This window comes from Lactuca saligna, chromosome 6 (genome assembly GCF_052625555.1).
Source record: "Lactuca saligna cultivar CGN05327 chromosome 6, ASM5262555v1, whole genome shotgun sequence".
Classification (NCBI taxonomy): domain Eukaryota; kingdom Viridiplantae; phylum Streptophyta; class Magnoliopsida; order Asterales; family Asteraceae; genus Lactuca; species Lactuca saligna.
This window is the reverse complement of record NC_136422.1, coordinates 141,637,249-141,659,580: the sequence shown is the minus strand read 5'-3', so window position 1 is coordinate 141,659,580 and position 22,332 is coordinate 141,637,249. Positions and strand designations below refer to the sequence as shown.

General features: G+C 35.2%; 2 protein-coding genes across 2 annotated transcripts; one reads left to right on the top strand and one right to left on the bottom strand.

Moving 5' to 3' along the window:
• The first annotated feature begins 7,720 nt into the window (after window positions 1-7,720).
• Window positions 7,721-11,131, top strand: LOC144999801 (uncharacterized). Its single transcript, XM_078958960.1, has 7 exons — window positions 7,721-8,039; window positions 9,368-9,633; window positions 9,762-9,906; window positions 10,003-10,169; window positions 10,550-10,612; window positions 10,692-10,760; window positions 10,844-11,131. Exons 2-7 carry the CDS (start codon window positions 9,442-9,444, stop codon window positions 10,928-10,930), a joined length of 723 nt encoding a protein of 240 aa, XP_078815086.1. The 5' UTR covers window positions 7,721-8,039; window positions 9,368-9,441; the 3' UTR covers window positions 10,931-11,131.
• Window positions 11,132-16,490: 5,359 nt separating this feature from the next.
• Window positions 16,491-21,677, bottom strand: LOC145000661 (beta-adaptin-like protein B). Its single transcript, XM_078959924.1, has 15 exons — window positions 21,475-21,677; window positions 20,279-20,476; window positions 20,045-20,158; window positions 19,694-19,944; window positions 19,452-19,587; window positions 19,160-19,339; window positions 19,000-19,092; window positions 18,722-18,933; window positions 18,577-18,640; window positions 18,322-18,501; window positions 18,151-18,243; window positions 17,698-18,059; window positions 17,406-17,595; window positions 17,101-17,304; window positions 16,491-17,006 (listed from the first exon to the last, which is right to left on the bottom strand). The coding sequence occupies exons 1-15, from the start codon at window positions 21,559-21,561 to the stop codon at window positions 16,701-16,703; spliced, it is 2,670 nt and encodes an 889-aa protein (XP_078816050.1). The 5' UTR covers window positions 21,562-21,677; the 3' UTR covers window positions 16,491-16,700.
• Between the last annotated feature and the right edge of the window lie 655 nt (window positions 21,678-22,332).

Sequence of the window (22,332 nt, the reverse complement as noted above, 5' to 3'; positions counted from 1 at the left end):
GTCCCCGTACACCATAAATGATTCCTTTCCGGGTGGGTTTATCCTAACTATCTTCTTTCGGCATAATATCTCGGCATCGTTGGCGCTAAGCCAATCCATACCCAAAACGATGTCAAAACCATTTAACTCTATGGGTAATAGTTCCTCATGGAATTCGTTTCCGTTTAGGTCAATGACGATGTTCCTAATACGATTACTAACAGGTACGAATTTGCCACTGGCAACTTCTATAATCAGGGCATTATCTAGTTTTTCTACAGGTAATGCTAATTTCGCACTAAATTTATGCGACACAAAGGAGTAGTTGGCTCCGGAATCAAACAGTATATTTGCAGGCAAACCATTTACAAGAAAGGTACCTGAAGCGACGTCTGCTGCCTCCTTTGCAGCCTCGAGCGTCATCTGGAAGGCTCTCGCCTTCGGCTTCGGTGGTATGTTGGGTCTTCCTGCTTCCTTCTTCTTCGGGCAGTCCTTCAAAATGTGCCCTTCTTCATTACACCCATAACAGGCCTTCTGGTTAAGGGTGCATTCATTAGCATACTGCCCAGGCTTTCCGCATTTGTAACAAGTGACCCCTCCATCACACTTCCCAAAGTGCTTCTTCTTGCACTTGTCACACCACTTTGCTTCCGATCCTCCTCCTATCGAACCAGGTTTCGAGAATCTACTCTTCTTGTTGGACTTCGAGGATCCATCGAACTTCCGTTTCTCACCAACCTCATCCCTTTCTAGACCTCTTTCCTTTTGTTGGGTCTCCACGTTCTTAGCTGCTCGAATAACTGATTTCAAAGTGGTTGCCATCTTCACTGTTGGGCCAAAGTCAGCCGGCAGTCCGTTTGCGAATTTCTCAATTTTGGAAAGTTCGGTTGGCACTAGGTATGGAAACAACTTCATCTTTTCCGTAAATGCAACAGCATAGTCATCGATGCTCATTCTCCCCTTCTTCAAATTTTGGAACTCATTGTTCAGATCAATCAGGTCTATCTCTGAATAGTACTGCGCCTTTAGTTGTTCCAAGAACTCATCCTATGACATTTTCAGGGCTTCTCCTCGTGGCATCGTATCTGCCAATAGCTTCCAGTTTTCAATTGTCTCACAGCGAAGACAGTCTTCTGCTTTTCGTTGCAGTCGCAGCTCTCAAACACCATCTCTATCTCGGAGATCCAGTCCATAATCTCAACAGGCTTTGGGCTTCCTGAGAGACTTGGTGGTTTTGCACCCAAGAAATTTTTGTACATCCGCCCATCCTTGTTGTTTCTCCCTTCTGGGCCATCCCTTTGTTCACCTTGAGTCCCTATTTGACTCACTTGACGGTTATAGTTCCCTTCCTCAGATGGCTCGGGAACTGGCTCCATCGGTTCAACATGTATGGTAGGTTCGTCCCTATTCTCGCGGAGCATCCGTCTCATTTCTTCCCTTTGTTCAGCTAGCATAGCCTGAATCATGGCTTGAACTCCAGCCATGGTAACTGGCTCAGGTGCAACTTCTTCAACAATAGGTATTTGCTGAACCACTGGGGGTTGGTTCCTACCTCCATTTGCGTTCACGTTTCCGCTACGGGTCCTTGCCATCTTGATCTATACACCGAATAAGGTGAATTTAGATCTTCATTTAGGAGAGACGTTTTAAATCGTCCTTATCACTCCGAAACATTTACATGCTAGTTCTAATATCGTAGTCGTACGTTTAGAATCCTAAACACATAAGGTTTCCAGATCCGGTCGGCAACAGACCATAGATCCGAACAAAATAACATCATATCATGCATAAAGCATTTAGCACATAAAAGCATTTTAGGCACAATTCCTAAAATAAGCTAGTGCTCACACCTCACAATCATCGCTTAGCATTCTAAGTTTAAGTCTAGAAATCCTACAAATTCCTAGTTCGCTTAAACTAATGCTCTGATACCAACTGTGACATCCTCAAAATCCACGGCCAGAAAAGACCGGTTTTGTTTATACTTTATTTCATAATCAGAGTTATCTTTTAATAAAAGGGTTGCGGAATTTGTCCCAAAAAAATAATATGATAAAGATTTATCAAAAGCATTTCCATAGAAATGTATTTCATTAAAAGACTCGGGATGTCATGTTCGTACAGATCAAAAGTATAAACAGTACAATATAAGCCTTACTACATTATTTCATATCTACAGGCCTATATCCGTAATCCCTCGTCCAAAACATCACACCTATGCTCATGCGCCACTACCTGTAATACATAAAACTGAGTGGGTCAGGCTTGGGAGCCTGGTGAGCACATAAGGTTTTCAACCCACAATAAATAAATTTATTAATTTCATCAATCAACAATAACCCGATTACCCGTTCCCTTTATCCTCACTTTACGTCCCTAAACACCTATCATAAGGGACCTAGCCTAAGGATCATCATCGGGATGGACACTACTGCTAAGGGGATTCCTCAGCAATAAATGTCCTAATAGGCAACCATGTGGGGGATGGAGTACACCGGTGAACACATCGTTCACAACACCTACAGGTTGCGAGCCTGCTAGTGTTCCACTGGACTGTCTAGAAGAGTCCGTGGTCGTCATCTATACTCCGCTAGATGACTGGATCAACAACAACAACATCGAGGCCTCTCATCATTTTATCACACATCACCTATTACATCTACCCATGTTTTACCCCAACATTTTCGTAGATATAAAATACATATACAGTTTAAATCATTGAAAACATGTATAACAACGTTCATCTAGCATAGATAGCAAGTATTCAGATAATATGCACACATAGCACGTAATTTATATAAAATACTTCATATCTATGTGTAAGTTGGAAGTAACTATGCACTCACTTGAGTAGGTGGTGACTCAGCACTCGGACAGCGCTTCGATACTCTCAAAACGATATTCCTTCGATAAAACCTAGTATCGATACCACTAGGGTTTAGTTTAATGATAACCGCGACAAATTAATTAGTCTGAGTATTATTAAGTGTTAATAACGCTCAATATAACTCATAATAATAGCCCAAATAATTATTTTAAGGACCTAATAACATTCCTATAATTATTTGAAAGCTATATTAAAAATTGCGTAAGCGTAGCATACTTACAGCGAATTTTATCGAAAATCGGGACTTAATTGGAGCAGCATTTCGAAACCGAAAAACTCCTTTTTCTCGGGACTCCGGGAGCCTCGGGGCTTCCTTAGGGTGCTAGGGGTTTAACTAGGGCTTAGGGGTGGTTTGGGGTTGTAGAGAGAGAAAGAATTTAGAGAGAGAAAGGATTTTGGTGTGAAAAATGAGGGCACCCTCGGCCCCCTTTTATAGGCGCGAGGGCCTCGCTACGCTGGGCGTTCGGTGGTGCTACGCGGGGCGTAGCTCGGAGGTGGTTGCCAGCTCGCAACAGCTGGCTCGCACTCGGACTCGGACGAATAAGGCCGGAGGTACGCGGGGCGTAATGCGAAGGGGGCGTGTCACTCATCCGAAGCAAGACCGTGGGCCGCAAGCGACGGCTGGGATTGTGCCACGTCATCAACTTCGCAATAGGTTTCGCATTTTCGAGTCCTAACTTTAAAAATTCGTAACTTTCGCATACGAGCTCCGTTTTTGACGTTCTTTATATCCACGCGAAGGTGGGAACATACTCTACAACTTTCATTTAGACTTCGTCGGCTAATTTTGGCTCGATTTTAAATTTTATATTATCAACAGGTCGGGATAGGATTGGTGTGTTAAATCCTCATAACTTCTTCATCCGACATCCGTTTTCGCCCATCTTTTTCTCTTTACGCTACTCTTAACGAGATCTTCGATTCTCGTTTAGGTCGTGTGGGCTAAAAACCGCTCGATCAAACATTTGAATTTCGGGCTGTACACTGCTAGTCCGAAACTTCGAAAAATCGTAACTTCTTCATACGAAGTCAGATTTGGGCGTTCTTTTTATCGATGTTCTTAGTTTAACATATTCTACGACTTTTTTTTATATTTCTAAGGCTAAAAATTCTTCTATCGTAAATTCACTATTTACGTTTCCCGGTGCCGTGCCGGTTTTGCCGTAAAACTTCGGCGGGCCATAACTTTTTCGTTATAGCTCGGATTTCAGCATTCTTTATATGTACGGAAACCTTGAGACATATTCTACAATGTTATGTAGATATATCGGGATTATCTCACACTTTAATTTTTGACGCTTATTTTTATTCTTTATTAATTATACATTTATAATTAAATAATAAACACATAAACACACATAACTCACATAATACTCAAATATTTTATATTTATTACTTCAAAAAGAGTTACAAAAGTTGACCTAGACTATTACATTGACAAAAATGCTTAGCCCTGAAACCCGGGCGTTACAGTGTAGGTAAACAGGTAGGTTGGTAAAGTTTCTATGTGCTCACTCTCTGAAAAACTCATCTTAAAGCAGTTATAATAGATCATTACGGATGATCCGAAGTAAGTGTCTAACTATCATTTATATATAGATGATGAAAAATGATGTTTTTTTAATTCGGAATACAAGTCTGAAATGTGTGTCCGTGACTCCATATTGTCACATCTAAGTACGACGCTGACTATCGCACTCCAGAATGACCTTTATCAGTCCGGAATGTACGAAGATTCATATTTCAGACTAGTAACTTCGAAATGAATGATACTACTCCAGAATCTTATATTTTAAAGATAATGGCCATTTTACAAAAACATAAAAATAAAATAAATAAATTATAAGTTGGTTATTATAATTAAAATAATCGTTTATATGAGTTAGATTACTCAATTTTTCTTTAATTTATATTTCAAATAACTTTTATATGGTCTATGTAGTTTACGTGTTATAATAGTTCTGGATAGATGGTAGAAACGTCTTTTTACATTGTAGTTAAAGCTAAAGGAAGTGGCTAGGCAACCGGCTCGACATTGCTAATGTTTACTCGGCGAATACCGTACCGTGAACTCGACATGCCGAGTTCGAAACCCCTTATTCTCCCTCACTTGGCACATACACCCTCTATTCTTCTATTTCACTCCCCCCCCCCCCCCCCCCCTTTGGCTGATGTGTAGTTCGGCACATACAACATGACTCCCCCAACCTAACAACAAACTTAGACAATAACTCGTCTAGGGACGCACGATACAAGATGTGAAAACCAAAGGGACCAGCCATATCAACTTTCGAATATTTTGATGAAATGTGTAATTTTATGCGAACCAAAGAAGGCAAAAACATAAATTTGAAAAGGTCAATTGATGTGATGATAAAGATCGGAATGTGACGTGGGTGAATCAAGGTCGTACGATTACAATATGGTTTTGGGGGTGCATTGTCAGTATGAGAGGACTCCTCGTATCAGAAGTTGGTACCCTCCATACCGTATATTTTGTTTTCTTTTCGTATCACATCAAACATTCTACCATTCAAATAATGTATATTTTTTAAAATTAAAAGTTTTGTTTAGAAAAAGAGATTTTGAAACTAATATTAAGAGTTTATATTTAATGGGTTTTTTATTCATTTATAAAATAAACTTACAAATTTTTATCAAATCATGGAACGGTTTTTTTTCCTTTATTTATTTATTTTTTCAAAAATACATGTTTCGTTATAAAAAAAAAATATAAATTTATCGTATAAATAATTCAGTAGAAAATCTAATTTAGTTTATTGTATAAGTTATAAAAACATATAAATACATTATATAATTGAGCAATCAACTCAATTTTCAAGATACTCGTATCCTCTCTCTCTCTCTCTCTATATATATATATATATATATATATATATATATATATATATATATATATATATATATATATATATATATATATATATAAAAGCTTGCGTACCCAAACTCACAATACTATGTCGTTTTGTATTATATAATACATTCTAATTGTTTAATGTTCTTATAATATAACTTCTAACTTGATTTATTTCCATAATTTTTATAAATTACACATTTATCTTCATCTTACATAATTTTCATTTTCAATTATAATATATGTAGCCTAATATGTATTCGACAAAAAGATGTGATATAAAAGAAAGATAATAGTGAATTTCAAAAATCTTGACAGTAAATCAAGTTAGAGGTTTATGTCTAAGAACATTATAATAAATATATCAAATAAAACGACGTATTATGGTGTGTTTGGGTACCTAAACTTATATACCGTTAAGGGTATATTCACTTTTCCATATATATATATATATATATATATATATATATATATATATATATATATATATATATATATATATATATATATATATATAACAGTTAACTTAAATATATATAATTTTATTTATAAATTATATATATTTGTTTTCTAGTAAACTTAATCCTTAAATTTATTTTGAAAATATAAAATAAAAATATTTGATACTGCTAGATTAAATGTCATTTGGTTTATAATAAAATTAAGTTGTTATTACATTTATCATCACTCACATAAATTATCAAATCATATATATATATATATATATATATATATATATATATATATATATATATATATATATATATATATATATATATATATATATATAATTCTAAAGGGGTATACAAACAATATGAAGGATACATATGTAATTACCCAAAAATTAACTATAGTGTTTGAATATTTAGTATATGATTAGTAAGTTTATAAAAGACAAATGACATCGTAAATATGGAAAGACCAAAAACGTTTTGTTGTTTTATTAAGAGACTGTGAATTTTTTTTTTTTTTTTTTTTAATTTGGAAAAGATGGGTATTTGGTTTGACATCACTTATCTAACAATTATACTTTAAAACTATTGTTTAAGAACAAATTGTGGTATAACTGTCTCATTATTTATGTGCCTTTTTTTAATTTTATTTTAGGGTTTAAGTCATTTTTAATCATTTAACTTTTGGTTTTGTTCTCGTTTGATCACTTAATTCTTTTTAAGTGTTAAAAGATCATCAAACTTTTGACTTTGTGCTCATTTAGTCACTTAACTTTTAGTTTGATCACATTTAGTCACTTAACTTTTAGATTTGTGCTCATTTAGTCACCTAATTTTTAAAATTGTACTCATTTAGTCATTAAACTTTTGAAAAAATTTAAAAGTTTAGTGACTAAATGAGCATAATTTTAAAAGTTAGGTGACTAAATGTTACCAAACCAAAAGTTAAGTGATTAAATGAGCACAAAACCAAAAGTTTGATGACCTTTTAAAACTTAAAAAGAGTTAAGTGACCAAATAAACACAAAACCAAAAGTTAAGTGACCAAAAATGATCTAAACCTTTTATTTTATTTAAATACAATTCATTTTTTATGAGTTAAAGAATTAACTTTAACTAGTTTTATAAAAGTAATTATCTAAAGGGCAAAAATATTCTAATTTATTTTAAACTAATAAAAGAAAAAAAATTAATAGTAATTTTGTATCTTTGAAAACCTTCTTATAATGGAAACATATATATAATATATGATTTTCTAACGTCAAATACAACTTTATATCTTTAATGTAAAGGTTTTTCAACAAATAGGTGAAACTAATATTTTTCAGTTAGTCGGTTATTAACCTATGATAATTAAATGTTGTATTTATAGATTAAATATCATTTTGTTTAATTAAAGACAATTATCTTTCTTCCTAGATAATGGCTCAAACAGCAACCGGCAATAGCAAGTAAAACCGGTCAACCCGAAAGCAAAATTATCAATTATGTACCGTACACACACACACAGTCTCTCAGTGTGTGTGTTTTATTCATTTGCAGGTTGTTCCAATGGCAGTTGGTAAGCATTTAGTGTGTTTATGTGAGAACTGTCTCTCCTCCCTTTCTCTCTCTAAATTCATATGCTCCATATTTTCCAACAACAAAGAATCTCAACTGATCGAAGAATTTCACCTCAATCGTCATAAACCCAAAACCTCTTCGCAATTCATGCATTGCTTCCCTCAAAACCCAAATCAAAATCAATTGTTTTACCCCAATCTGATCCGAAATTTGAGTTCTTCATAGTTCATCCCCAAAATCTTTATCGACTCTGTTCATGGATATTCTCTGCTAATGATTCCAGGTAATGAGTGTTTAATAGTCAATGCTTTTGATGATTTGATATCGATTCAAGCTTGAATAGCAGTTCTATTATCATTCCGTTGAATCAATTTGGAACTTTTTTTTTTATCAACGGGATTCTGCAGCTAATATATGCTCTGCTGTTTTAGTTCAATTTGCATTTTTTTTTATTGCTGCATGTATTCATCTTCAGTGATGTAAATCATTTGATGTCATAATTTTGCATCAATGTTTGTCGCTTTTACTCTTAACCTAATTTGGGAGACTACAATTTCATAAGATTCACATGTCCATTTCTTTTATAAAGAATCCCCTTTCTGTTATCATCTCTTGAATAATCAAAACTTGACTTTTCATTTTTATTATCACAACTTGACAAAAATCTAAACTTTATCTCCTGTTGCCTATTTACTATAATATATCTTTATAGTAAATTGATCATGAGATCATAGATGTTTAATATCACGTAATCATCTTTAAAACCAAAAACTCAGATGACACGATTAGGGCTCAAAATGCTATGCAATTATTTGTAAACTAACCACCTTATTAAATTCGAAAAACAGCATTTTATTTTTATATATTATACTATACTATTCTCATTTCTTTATATTACATAATATCTATTTATAATTTTTTCCCCTTAGAATTGAATTTTGAAAATTTTACTAAAGTATTCTACTGTCACCTATTTTTGTTATACAGACATTATATTTTGAAAATTTTACATAAGTTACAACTTTTTTTTTTTTACCAATGACATTATAATTTGAAACATTTTATCCGGTTTTAGCTATGAACATTTCAAAATAAGAAAACTAATGACAAGAATCACTCAAAGCTAACACACGAATGATGTAATTTTTACAATTTAACAAGTACAATGATTATCTTGTAACAAAAAAGAGAGTCATTATTATATCTTCTTTGATTCATTTATTGGTTCATTTATTGCTACCAAACAAGAGTCTGTGAATGATATGGAGATTAATGAATACTCTGTGGGGACACATTGCATTCAACATTCCCTTAAACTGTCTCATGTCAGAATTTTTAAAATATTCAAAATCTTTAAGCATAAAAACAGAAAACACACACACTCACATACACACCCTCTCTCACACACTAACCATTTCAAGTTGGCTTTATCTCAAAAGGGTCTGAATTTCTTTGTTGGTATACCCTTAATCTTTATTCCTTTTCAGGTATGAAGATTTAATGAATACTTTGTGACATATTATTATTATTATTATTATTAACTTATTTGAAATTTGTAGTTATGTTACTTCTACTCATATAACTAACTGTTCATTTCTGGGAAAATTTCAGATTCTTGATTAATTTTGATTAGCTGAGGATTTATAAGAAAAGAATAAAAGATTTGTGGGAAAGATTTAAGAGAAATGGTGGAATCTGAGGTGTATTCTTCTAGAATCTTCTCCCATTTTCGAGAAGAAATTGGTGAAGAAGAGCTTTCTGTTCTTCCAAGACATACAAAAGTTATTGTAACTGGAAACAACCGAACAAAATCGGTTTTGGTTGGACTTCAAGGTGTTGTCAAAAAGGCTGTTGGCCTAGGTGGTTGGCATTGGCTGGTTGGTATTTCTTTATTCCCTTTTTACTCATTCCATGAAGGGAATGGAATCGATCATTACATCGGAATTGAAAGAATCCCACATAGGAATGGAATAGCATTCCATAAAAGTAATGTTCTTTTTTGTAGGTTTTGAAGAATGGAGTGGAAGTGAAGCTACAAAGGAATGCTTTGAGTGTTCTTGAACCACCTACAGGTCATGAAGAAGATGGAGAATATGAATTTGATAATTCTAGTTGTGGCTCTGATGTTGGTGAAAAAGACAATTTCTTTTGTAAGTTTTTATAAAAATTATTATTCCCATAAAAGTTGTCGCATTTGGAAACTATTTTCATGTGAATGTTTGTGTTTGATGTATTTTTGGTGGCAGCTGGTGCTATGGAGTTCAGCAAAGCAAGCAAGCCTAGGGTTCGATACACAAGACCATGGGGTCAAAGTCAAGGTCAAGGTCAAGGTCAAGGTCAACCTCAGTCAACAAAACCTTTTAATCGTATTGGTTACAAAGAAGTTCAATCCAATAGGAACCCATCTTACACAGTAAGTCAAAGAAAGATCTTGTAAAGCTTTCTTGAAAACAACACTTATTTTACAAGAAACAGAATCAAGATGCAATTTTGACTTTTCAAGTCAAACTTATATATTTCAAAGGTAAAACCCACGATGAAATAACTAAAATTTTGAAAGAATTCGGTGAGTATAAGAAACTTTGTAACATAGATTGATTTAAAAAGTGGGTTTGTTTGACTTTGACCTAAAAAGTCAAAATGCATCTTACAACATGAACACGGAGTCAACAATCGGAAAGCAGGTGACTTTTGTAGTGGGTTTTATGCATATAATGAATATAAGCATTGCATCGGATCTTGTCATGCATTTTCTTGATTTTCTTGATTTTTTTTTTGTGTGTGTTTGACCAGAAAGTCAACTTCGCGAAGCTTGGATTTGACACACTGTGGCGATATTATAGCACCTTCAACCTTGTAAGTATACAACTCTACCCCTACCCTACCCTACCCCTAAGAAGATTCACATATTGGAACTGATTTTTAATTTCTTCAGGGAAACATACATTCTAATCCTACAAAGGAACAACTGGTGATTGCAATCCAAAAGCATTTTGCATCACAGGTATATCTGGTTTAGGGTTTAGGGTTTAGAGTTTTAGAGTGATTAATTATGAAGCTGATTCATGTGTGTTGTGAATGGAACAGCGAGTGAGTGAAGTGGAAGTGATAATGGAGTTCGTTCATGCTGCAAAAAGACAGAAAAAAGGAAGAACACACAGGGAAACAAGTTGAAAGGATCCATGTGCTTTGTTTGTATAATCTAATCTAATCGAACACGTAAATTGTTTATGCTAACTGATGTAGCTCTTACTTAGGAACCAAGTAACTCTAGAGATAGGAAAACTTATTAGTCAAGCACTTCGATACTCTTGCGAGATTTAACCGTGTAATATATAGCTCTATGCCTCGGTTTATAAAGCTTAATTTCCTCTATGTATTGCTTTGATCGAGTGTTGAATGTTTAAATAGCATCTTTTGGAAATAACGTGATTAGAAGTTGTGATATTCCTTATTTTCGCCCAATTTGAAAACCATTTATGTCAATGGAAAATCCGTGTTATTTTCAAACGATAATTAGTATGTTTCGATATTAGGATACACCGAGTGATCGGGTTGATTTACAACTATGTATTGTACTATTGTTCTCTCGATAGACTTAAGGGGTGGTCCCGCCCATTTGCCATTTTGAGGTATGACTTGATCCTAATAGTATTTGTGCATAAACTCTTAATTTCACGGTTTATATTTGATGTAAAGAGGGTTTTCAAAATAAACCTCTCTCCGAATTCAAAACTTTGAAATTTTTATAGACAAAATTATACGGTTGGTCTATGTGGTTTGCCAAAACAGCCTAGTTGAGTACAACTATGCAAACCACTACGCACTTGGTCTTGTAGTTTCATTTTTTGCGTAGTAGTTCTCCTAAAATACCCCACATAATAGTACATATTCCATGCATACACAATAGTCCCACAAAAACATACTGGATTGCCCCTAAGCCCACAACATGAGACTAAATTGCCCACTCGCGGCCCACAACTCATGACTAGCTTGCTATCGAGCCCACAACATAAAACTAGATGCCCTCTCGACCCTCAACTTATGACTGGATTGCTCCCGGGTTTGTTGGCTTACAACACAAAGCAGTGCCTCCTCAGCCCAACCGCACAATGTTGACATATGCAACAGATAAACAATATCCAATAAATACAAATAATCATACAAATCTATTAATCTAACAGATCACTACAACATAGCAACGTCCTATAAACAAGGGTACATAACACAAATCGAGTGGGCCGACATTGGTGCCTTCGACTCACGAGTGCATTGAGGAAAACTCACCTTGGAACCAAGAAGATGGTTGAACTGATCATTGATCCAAATACCGACTCTACATGTCACATATACAACAGACTGAGACTAAGTCTCATTCTACAACTTAAAATACTCCGATCGACCTAAAGTCAAACTTTATCAAAGTCAACGATCAACTGCCCAAAAGTCCAAATCAGTGAGTCGCCACATCATGACCATCCACCATCCACGTCATGGCAACATAAGGACAAAACACTCGGATCCTTACATAGTCGCCATGTCGTGGGGACTAGTTTGAATAACATAACGTGTTAAGTTGTTTCCTAACAATTCCAAGAGCTCTAAAGCTTCCCAAAGTCTTGATGGATAAAGTTTCCAACTTTATCCATTAAGACATCCCAATAAGTCAAGATCTCAAACCCTATCTCCTTAAAGGCAATTCAAGGCATGCAAAAACCCATTAAGCATTTAATCACTAAAGTTACTCTCCCAAAGTTTCCAGAACGGTTTCATACACCTAATGGACCATAAAAATCGTAGCTTTATGGACATACATGACCAATGCATGTTTCTTCCATTTTAGATCAAAATATGGTAATTATGAACTCAAGGCTTATGCAAGGGACCAAAACTCCAAGGATCATCAGATCTGGAACATACCTAAGATGACCACAATGATCAATATAGTTGCCAACTTTATGGAATCCAAACTTCCAAACTCCCTCGACATAAAGATTAAGGGACAAAAGGGCTAGATCTAGAAGCAGGTAGCATAAAAATCAAGATCTTAAGGACTTAAAAAGTCTAGAAACGTGCTGAAGGAGAATAGAGAGAGTTGCTTGCTGAACAAAGCTCAAGACACACCTTCTTCTTCTTCTTCAAAACACCACCAAATACAACAAAAACTCAAGAGTTAGAAATAGAGGCTAGGGTTTGCTTTAAGAGGTTGCGGGAGAGTGTTTGAGGTTGAGGGTGGGAAACCCTAGCCATCACATCCCTTAAATAGGGGCACAAACCTCGAAATTAGGGTTTGTTATTAAACAGCGGCCACGCTGTGGCGAATAGATTACCATGCTATGGCACTTACTTAGCATCCATGTATTTACCAGCCATGGCCATGTCGTGAGACTCATTCACCATACCGTGGCCACCAAAAATTCAAACTTGAAATTTAATACTGTTTAAGAGAGACATACCCAAAAGTAGGCATTACAATTCTCCCCCACTTGAACTAGATTTCCTCCTTGAAATTTGCAACTTAAAACAAATTTGGATAGTGCTGGCACATCTCTGCCTCGGGATCCCAAGTCCGATCGGAATCCTTCCGATGCTTCCACTAAACCTTGACCAAAGGTACCACCTTGTTGCGCAAGGTCTTTATCTTCCTATCTAGTATAGCCATTAGTCTCTCCAAATAATTCAAGCGCTCATCAAACTGAATGCCATCTAAAGGAACCACCACCGAATCATCAACCATACACTTCCAGAGTTGAGAAACATGGAAGGTGTTGTGAATCTGACTAAGCTCCTTAGGCAGATCCAATTGGTAGGCTACCTTGCCTATCCTAGCTACAACCCGAAACGGCCCAATGAATCGGGAACCCAACTTGCCCCTCTTCCTTAAGTGTATTACACACTTCCAAGGGGATACCTTTAGCAAAACCATGTCCCCGACCAGGAACTCTAACTCAGATTGTCGTCTATTAGCATAACTCTTTTGTCGGCTCTTAGCTGTTTGTAACCTCTTCCTGATCAGCTGGATAAGCTTTGTCATCTAAAGGACCACCTCAATCCTCCCCATGACCCTGTGGCCGACCTCTCCCAACAAAGTAGTGTGTGACACTTCTTCCCATAGAGAAGCTCATACGGTGGTGCACAATTACTAGAATGATAGTTGTTGTAAGAAAACTCAGCTAAAGGGAGGTAGGAGTCACAACTTCCTCCGAAATCGATAACACAAGCCCTCGACATATCCTCGAGCGTCTAAATGGTCTGCTGACTCAAACCATCAATTTGAGGGGATAAGCAATGTTTAAGTGTAGTCTCGTACCCAATTCCTTATGAAACCTCTGCCAAAACTAAGAAGTAAATTGTACATCACTATCAGATATGATAGAAACGGATACATCGCGGCGAGTGACAATCTCGCGTGCATACACATCGGCCAATTTATTGGCCAAAGAACTCTCCCGAATGGCAATAAGTATCATACCTAAATTTGTTTATTTCTCGTTGAGTTAGCGTGGCATGTCAGTTTTTGCCAACTCTACTTATGGATATCTTCGTGACGACACACACTCAAGAACACACACCACCCTTTATCACCACTTTCCGCCACCACCATCTACCGCTACCACTACCACCCTCTGCTACCACTAGACCTGAAAATCGACACAAACATACACCTGGAAATATGTTTGTTCTTCAACACACACTTAAGAACTTCATGGATGAACACGCGACCTCATGGGTTTTTGTTTGAAATTGTTCTTCAACCCAAATGAAATATTTTTTATCCGAAAATCACGATCTCAAGGTTCTTTTTTTTCTAAAACTGTGAATAGGGTTTAAGTTTGCAGCTAGGGTTTCGTCTGTTAGGTTTAGCGGCAGCTAGTATTTAGGTTTGTGGTTAGCATTACGTCGGTGAAGGTTCTACATTTCAATCCGACTCCAAAGGTTAGGGTTTTCAAGGGTTTGAACAAATAAAAACAAGATGAGCTTTCAGCATTAGTAGTTCTGCATTTCACGGTGTCCGACGGTGGCAAGGCGGCGCCGGCCGAAAAAAATGAAACCATGGTGGTGGCTGGTTCTTGAGTAAAGGAAGATGGCTATATATGGTTAGGTGCTTCTTTATATTAATCAATATTATCTTAAAACTGAAAAATAATAATAATAATAATAATAATAATAATAATAATAATAATAAAGTCTAATCAATCATAAAAACGTAACATCAATTATGAAAAAAAAAAATAGAACCACAGGACTACTCATACAAGAAATGAAAATACATTGACCTACATATAGATTTAGATAATTACACTCAACTAGTCTGTTTTGACAAACCACAAACAACTTAATTTTTCCTTCTTGGCCGACGCCTCTATCCCTCTCTTTATCGACCGTTCATCTATTACATCTCTCGAGTCAACAAGTAGGTGACCTACGATTCCCCTCTTATATGTAGACCACATATTCATTAATTGACAATTTTAAGCCCATATGGATACATCGAATTTCCACATTGTCAATCTTGAGTTCTTAACTATTCCTCTTAGACTTGATAAATTTATACCCATTCCTTAATGGAAAATAAGTTGTTATGACACTAGTTAATTAGTTGGAAGCTTGATATGATTAATGATACATACCTAATGTACATCGTTTACCCAAATTGGTCCCACCATCACTACATGAACTATACACCCTTTTAACCTACCAAATTAGACTCCAAATTAAAATCAAATTATAGGGAATAATTATTCTTTAAGGTTAAAACATGTGACTACAACTTCATGGGTGTTACATAAGTGAATAGTTTCATTAACAACACGTATGTGTAAAAGGGGCTTCATCATAGATTGACACTCAGCTTGTACGATTTTGCTTTGATTTTGGATGGGATTGCTAATGGCAATCATGGGGTGCCATGGTCCATTCTTTTTAATGATGCTAGATGCATTTTATGCATCATTTTACATGTCTAATTTAACCAATTGTATTACATTTAGTTATCACAACTCATAATTTTCACATCCTAGGGATGCAAATAACAAAAGATTCCACCACTTTTCAGGGGATGCCATATGAGACACCTTGTTGTGGGAGAGGTTCTTGTGACATGTCCAAGTATCAAATTCAACAGATTGACCCCAAAGTCTATGACATCCTTTGAAGCCTACTACCACTGTTTTAGGGACTAGTATATCACCTGAATAACATCGATAACACTGTGTCATTGAACAACGCTTGGTCCTATAACTTATGCATGGTTTCTCATCCGAATTTCCCATTTTTGTACTCTGTCTTCTACTTCTAAGCTACTCACAAATTCAATTTATGGTCTTGTTTCTATTATTATTTAGACTTAGGTTCGTTTGTTTTTGGTTTGTTGAAGATTCGTATCAGTGGAAGATATTTTTGTTGAGATAAGGAGCACAAACCCAAATAGTTAGTTTGAAGAGGATGAATAAAACGGTATTGTCACATATACATAAAATGTGTTGTATGAAGACGGTCAGTTTACTTCCATTAGCAATATGTCTGTATGGAAGAGTAAATAGTAATGGGCTTGTCTTTACATATTAAGAACATATTAAATCCAAAAAGATAACTCAAACACGAAAAGTATAGTTTACTCCTAACAAAAAGATAACAGAAAAAAAAGGAAGTGTAAGAATTCTACTGTAACCAAAACGACATGGTTTTGATATGGTGTACATACAAACTTGTATACAACACGTACCTCATAATATTCAGAGCCAATCATGCTTTTGGGTTTTCATCATAAAACATTAAACAAGGTAGCATTCGTACAAACACACAAACAAAGAAACACGATAACTTTAAAAAACAAACAATTCTCAAAGTACAATGATTCCCTATACTCATACTATATATCAAAATGCAAAACTTATGCAAAAAAATAAAATAAAAAGAATGACCAAAATCAGGGAATTACGAATCAACCCCTGTGACTGAGGAGAGTCTCAAGGGCTTCAAAGAATAAGGGGCCCATTTCAGGGGTAGGAGATTTAATCGCACACTTGAGCCCCGGAACACCGATAACGGCTGTAAGTTCAATCAAGAACGGGATTCCTTTCGGGATTTTAGCCGACAGATACAACACCTCTTGATTCGCGTTCTTACGTTTTGCAATGAAGAACATGTTGGAAGAAGCTAATTGCTCGATTGTTGAGTCTACATTGTTTATCGTAATTCCAGGAATCTCCTTTGACACCTCATTGGAATCAGGCAACGACTTCCATGTCTGGAATAAATATACATAATATGGAATCATCAACCAACAAGTAATAACATAAAGTTTCCATGGGTAAAGAGGTAATTTCACATTTTCTCGTTACCTCAAGGAAAGCAGATCGTTCCATTCTTCCATCTTCCATGAACAACACAAGCAACGATAATCGATCGCTAAAATACCACACAGGCTGTTGATTGTTCTTCACCGCCACTTGCAAAATTGAATTCGGTGGGCCCGGTGCTATGTTCTGGAACAGAACCATCGGAAGAAGCGTTCTTGCCGATGTTCCTGGTTGTACTTGAGGGACCTGATTGTAAATATACATTATGTTATTATACATTGTTTTGAAAAAATCAGCAAGAAGAGGGAAGTTGAGGGGGTTGATTGTAAATATATATATATATATACCTGGAGGGGTCCACCTGCTGCGAGACCAAATGTGTTCTTGTTGAATTGAATCATGAATCCATCGAGTGGAATATTTGTGTTGTTTTCCAAGTTTAAACTGTAAAATATTTGACCGTCTTTTCGTACTAGTTGACCGCTTATTTCCAGACCTTGACCGCTTGATGCTGGTAATACAACCGGTAGAGGAGGGCTGAAATTGTAAATAAAACAAAAACTAAATTAAATATATCATAGGGGTATTTTGGTACTTTATTAAAATAAATAAAAAAATATATATCTTTTTTTGCCTTACCCAGCTGCAGGCTGATCAACGGGAACAATGGCATTACTATCGTCACCGCCATCAAGACCCATAAGATCAAGTAAATCCGGCACAGGGGCGGCGGCAGGTGGTGGTTGTGGTAGTGATGCACCACCATCAACAACCAGTGAAGATGAAGTTTCGGTATACCCTCCTTCGATTCCTTCCGGAAACTCTTCTTCTTCTGTTTTCTGAACAGTTCTGACACGTGTTATGAATGTTTCAGGGGGTTTGTGGTATACAGAGGACAAAGTAGCAATGTTTGCAAGAAGCTCATCCAGGAGAGATGAATCCAATTGATTTGAATCGTCACTGATCACTGGCTTCTCAGCTAACACAACATCTTTAGCAGCCTAACATACATTAAAATAAATAACATTAATAATTTAATTTAAACTTTCTGAATAAAGCAATATAAATATTTTATGATATGAAGCTATGAACCTCGGGATCAGTTGATAAAAGACGCCAATATATGTAAGCACGATCCCTAAGATCTGGATTGTCAGTTTCCACAGTTGCATTATTCAAAACAACCTGTAGAAGTGTAAAATTTAAAGTCTACATTATAAATAAAAAGTAAAAACACAAAATTGTATTCAACAATCTTACTACCTGAATCATCTGTTGTGGTCCTTCGGTTGGCTTCTTGAGAAAAAGCTTAACTGTAGCAGTTAATAACTGCAATTGAACTTGTGCAGGTTCTTCAGGGAATGTCTCAAGAAAGCTTTCAAGAAGTTCATCAGCATTATCAATTCTTTCAGCATATTCACCAATTATCCAAATCATCGACGCCTGTTTAAAAAAAAAAACTTTTACTAAATTTCTACATAAAGCAAAAAAGAGGAGGGGGGGAGATAAACACTATACCTTGGCCTCTGGTTCATCCAAAGTGTCCAAACTCTCGCAAAGTGTAGCAATGATAGATTCATAACTGTGGTAAAATTAAAAACTTGAGTTAGTTGATATATAATATTATGGGTAAGGAAAAAGGGGAAAAAAAGAAAAGTGTTACGTGTTGGGGTATCTTCTGAAAATATCTTTGATGACTATAATTGCTTCTTGAACAACATAATTGACTTTAATTTTGATGAGTTCTAGAAGAACACTAATGCAACGTTCAGCTGCTCTTTCTAACTTGATAGCACAACGCCCAATAGCACGAACAGCTTTTCTCACAAACTCTACATCTACTTCTGTAGCATATTCTTTAAACTCCAGCAATACCTACAGACATGATTATGAAACATACATTTAACAAATATAGTCTTTTGTAAGAAATGTTTTAGTCACCTGATCGATATTTCTATCTGAAGCAAGCTTAATCATGATCTCTAGCTTCTCCATCTTCACATATATTGGATCGTTGTACTTGCAGAAGAACACCTACAAAGTAGGTGTATTTTTAACAAGGGTATGAAAAGAAGTAAATACTAAAGCATGATATTGATACCTTAATTTCATGAGCAAGAATTGTAGGACGCCTCTGTACAATAAGGTTGATGTTCCTTAATGCAACATATTGGATCTCAGGTTCTGCAGAAAGTAGTGTTACAAGAGGAGGAGCCATTTTCTTGCAGAGGTTTCTAATCACATCAGGACTGCTGATGAGTTCCATTTGTTGAAGGATCATCTTTTAACCCAATCAGAACATGGATATATTAGAGTAAATTACAATACTGTCCCTATGCTTCATGAAAAGTAATTTTTTTTTTTTTTTTTTTTAAAAAAGTAATCAAATCCACCTTAACAGCTGAAAGAACAACAGCACAATTCGCATGTTGCAGTCTTGGAGTGACTCTCTCTACTATATTTTCAGCTTCACGAGCATCAGCTGCCTTGTATTTGGAAAGAGCATCTAATATGAAAACTTGACCCCACCTATAAATATATAACAACAATTTAGAACAAAAAACAGGATAACATATACATTTCATAGCAGATTTTAATAAAAGATAAGTCATAAGTATTCAAGAATCACACTCACTCAGTGCATTCATTGAGAGCAGTAAGAAGTTTTGTAAGTGTAATGGTGGTTATATCAAAGATGGGTTTACTGCTGTTATCTTGAATTTCTGCAAGAGCTGCAACAGCATTTGCTACAACCATAGGGTTATTGTCAGATATCAACTCCTTGAGAGCTTCTAGAAAACCCCTATCTTCAACTAACTCGGCATTAATGTCATAAAGTTTAGCAACACATATAGCTGCTGTCTTTCTAACATAAGGGTCATCATCCTGATAGAGGGGTGTAGAGAGTTAAATCATTTTATAGAACTCTGGTTAGTTTATACTTTATATATAAAGACTCCAACAATAATGAGGTGTGTTGTGTTACCTTGAGACACCTTTGAAGGGGATCACAAAGATATTCTGTAATCTTATCAACTCGGATGCATCCCATTGTTCTAACAGCTAAAGCACGGATCAAAGGATTTGGGTCCTGTGAATCCTGCAATGTTCAATGCAAATCATATTTTGGTTACTTTATGAATTCACTTATGACATAGAATGATTATACAATATCATGCATAGTATGAATCTATAGGCTATAGTTTCTCCTACTTCTTGCCTTGACAAAAGTATTGACTGCAAGTATTGCTAGGTCAGGTTGACTTTTAGCATAATTGATGAGATACAAGTAAACAAGCTTCTTGAGCTCCAAATTTTCTGTCTGCATGCAGTTGAGGACATCTGTGAATAGTGATGAAACATCCTTCCCAACAGTCATGGCAGCAATCACCTTTTTAACAGCATCTTTTCTCTTATCCTGGATAGCACAAGAAACAAATCAAGGTAATGAGCTAAAAGTGTATCTGAAATAAGCCATCATTAGTTCATTATGCATAAGAAGATATTAGATTAGTCATGCATTATGCAGTGATTATGATTTCATACTGGCATGCACATAAGGCATGTTAACCACCACACCTAGAAGAATACTACCAAGATACTGAGCTAGGTCTTCTGAATGAGTTACTTGTTGGATATGTACTTTCAGATATCCCAACTTGTTAAACAGCATTTAATTCTAACTCCATCTTTCTAAAGTTTTGTGTAAGCATGTGCTCACAGTAATGGTAAGCATCACATGCTATTTGAAGCTATTAGAGAAATAGTGCCACTCTTGTGAAGTTCTGTATAGGAGATAAATAACACTGTCTCCATGTCATGTAGATGAAAAGACTCTTCATGATACCCAACAACCTTTGGTTTCAATTTGGAATTTCACCAGTTCAAATTATGAATGGTTTTCCAGATTATCTACATACACATTATGTGGCCTAATTTCAATCAAAAGCACCAAATCTCCCCCAAAATGAAAGCATGTGCTTGTAGGGTAAACAGCAATCAACATTTGAGGCTATTGTAAAGCATCTCATTCGTTTTAGAATTTTAGGCAGTTGCAGTAATAACTGACATGTAAATGCTAAAATGCGTAGAAAGATACTTCATTTAGATGACTGAAACTAGGGTTCATTATATTTGATTTTTTGGTTATCACTCCATGTAAATACACATAATGAATCAACAAAGCTCCAATAAACACCTCGAAACGACCTAAATTACTAATGGCGTAACACGCTTATAGATCTGATGATACATCTAGCATTATGAAGAATATTTTCAACCGATCAAACACGAACGAGGGAATTTATATGAATTTAAGCTATTCTATCATTGGATCAGTATGCATATCTAAAAATAGTAGATAAAGATACATAAATATGTATTCATAGCGGAGAGTTATATCTAAAAGACTAAAACCTTGTACTGAGAATTGAGCTCTTCTTTAAGCTCAGGGATTTCTCCTTTTTTGGTTGTGGAAAAGTACTTCGAATCGTGTCCGCTCATCTCTGCCGGTGATCGGAGTCAGCGACGGTGATTTGACGGAGCAAAAGATGGATTGCAATGGGAGAATTTGACAGAGGTCGAACGGGAGAGGTGTGGAAATGGCGATTTGATGGAAAAGTAGAAAACGGGAACTTTTAAAAGTCAAGGTAAAACTGAAAACGGGTTTAAAAATTAAAACCGACCCTAACCCGAAATATTGACCGAATAACCGTTTATATTGTTAATAAAACTAAAATTAATAAACATGTTGTAATCTATGAAATATAATTATCAAATTGTTGTTCTTTTTGTTTGTGCATCTAAATATAAAAAATATTTAAAAGTACTATAGCTTGTCTTTTATATACATGTATTTAACCTATATAAAATACCCAAATAAAACCGAAATTTCATCAACCTTAAATTTTAAAAAGAAATTCTTTAACTTAAACAAGACGTGAAATCTTATATGGATTTTTTTTTTATATACAACTAGAATACAATGGTGTTATGATTTTATTAACCCATATATCAACTGTTTTTATTTAGATCATTTTAAAGGCTTTTCCTAATTGGTTTTCAACCTTTTATTCCTTTAAATAATATAGGTTAAGTAGAATTCTTTTTAAACTAAAGTATGTGGGATTTAGAAAATTTTATTATTTTTTGTGCTACTTATCTCATGTTAATGAACAAATTCAAATATTTATTTAAAAAACATTTTAGTTATAGTTAAAAGGATTAGCTAAAGAGTTACAAATAAAATATAGTTACAAAAATAACATGAATAGT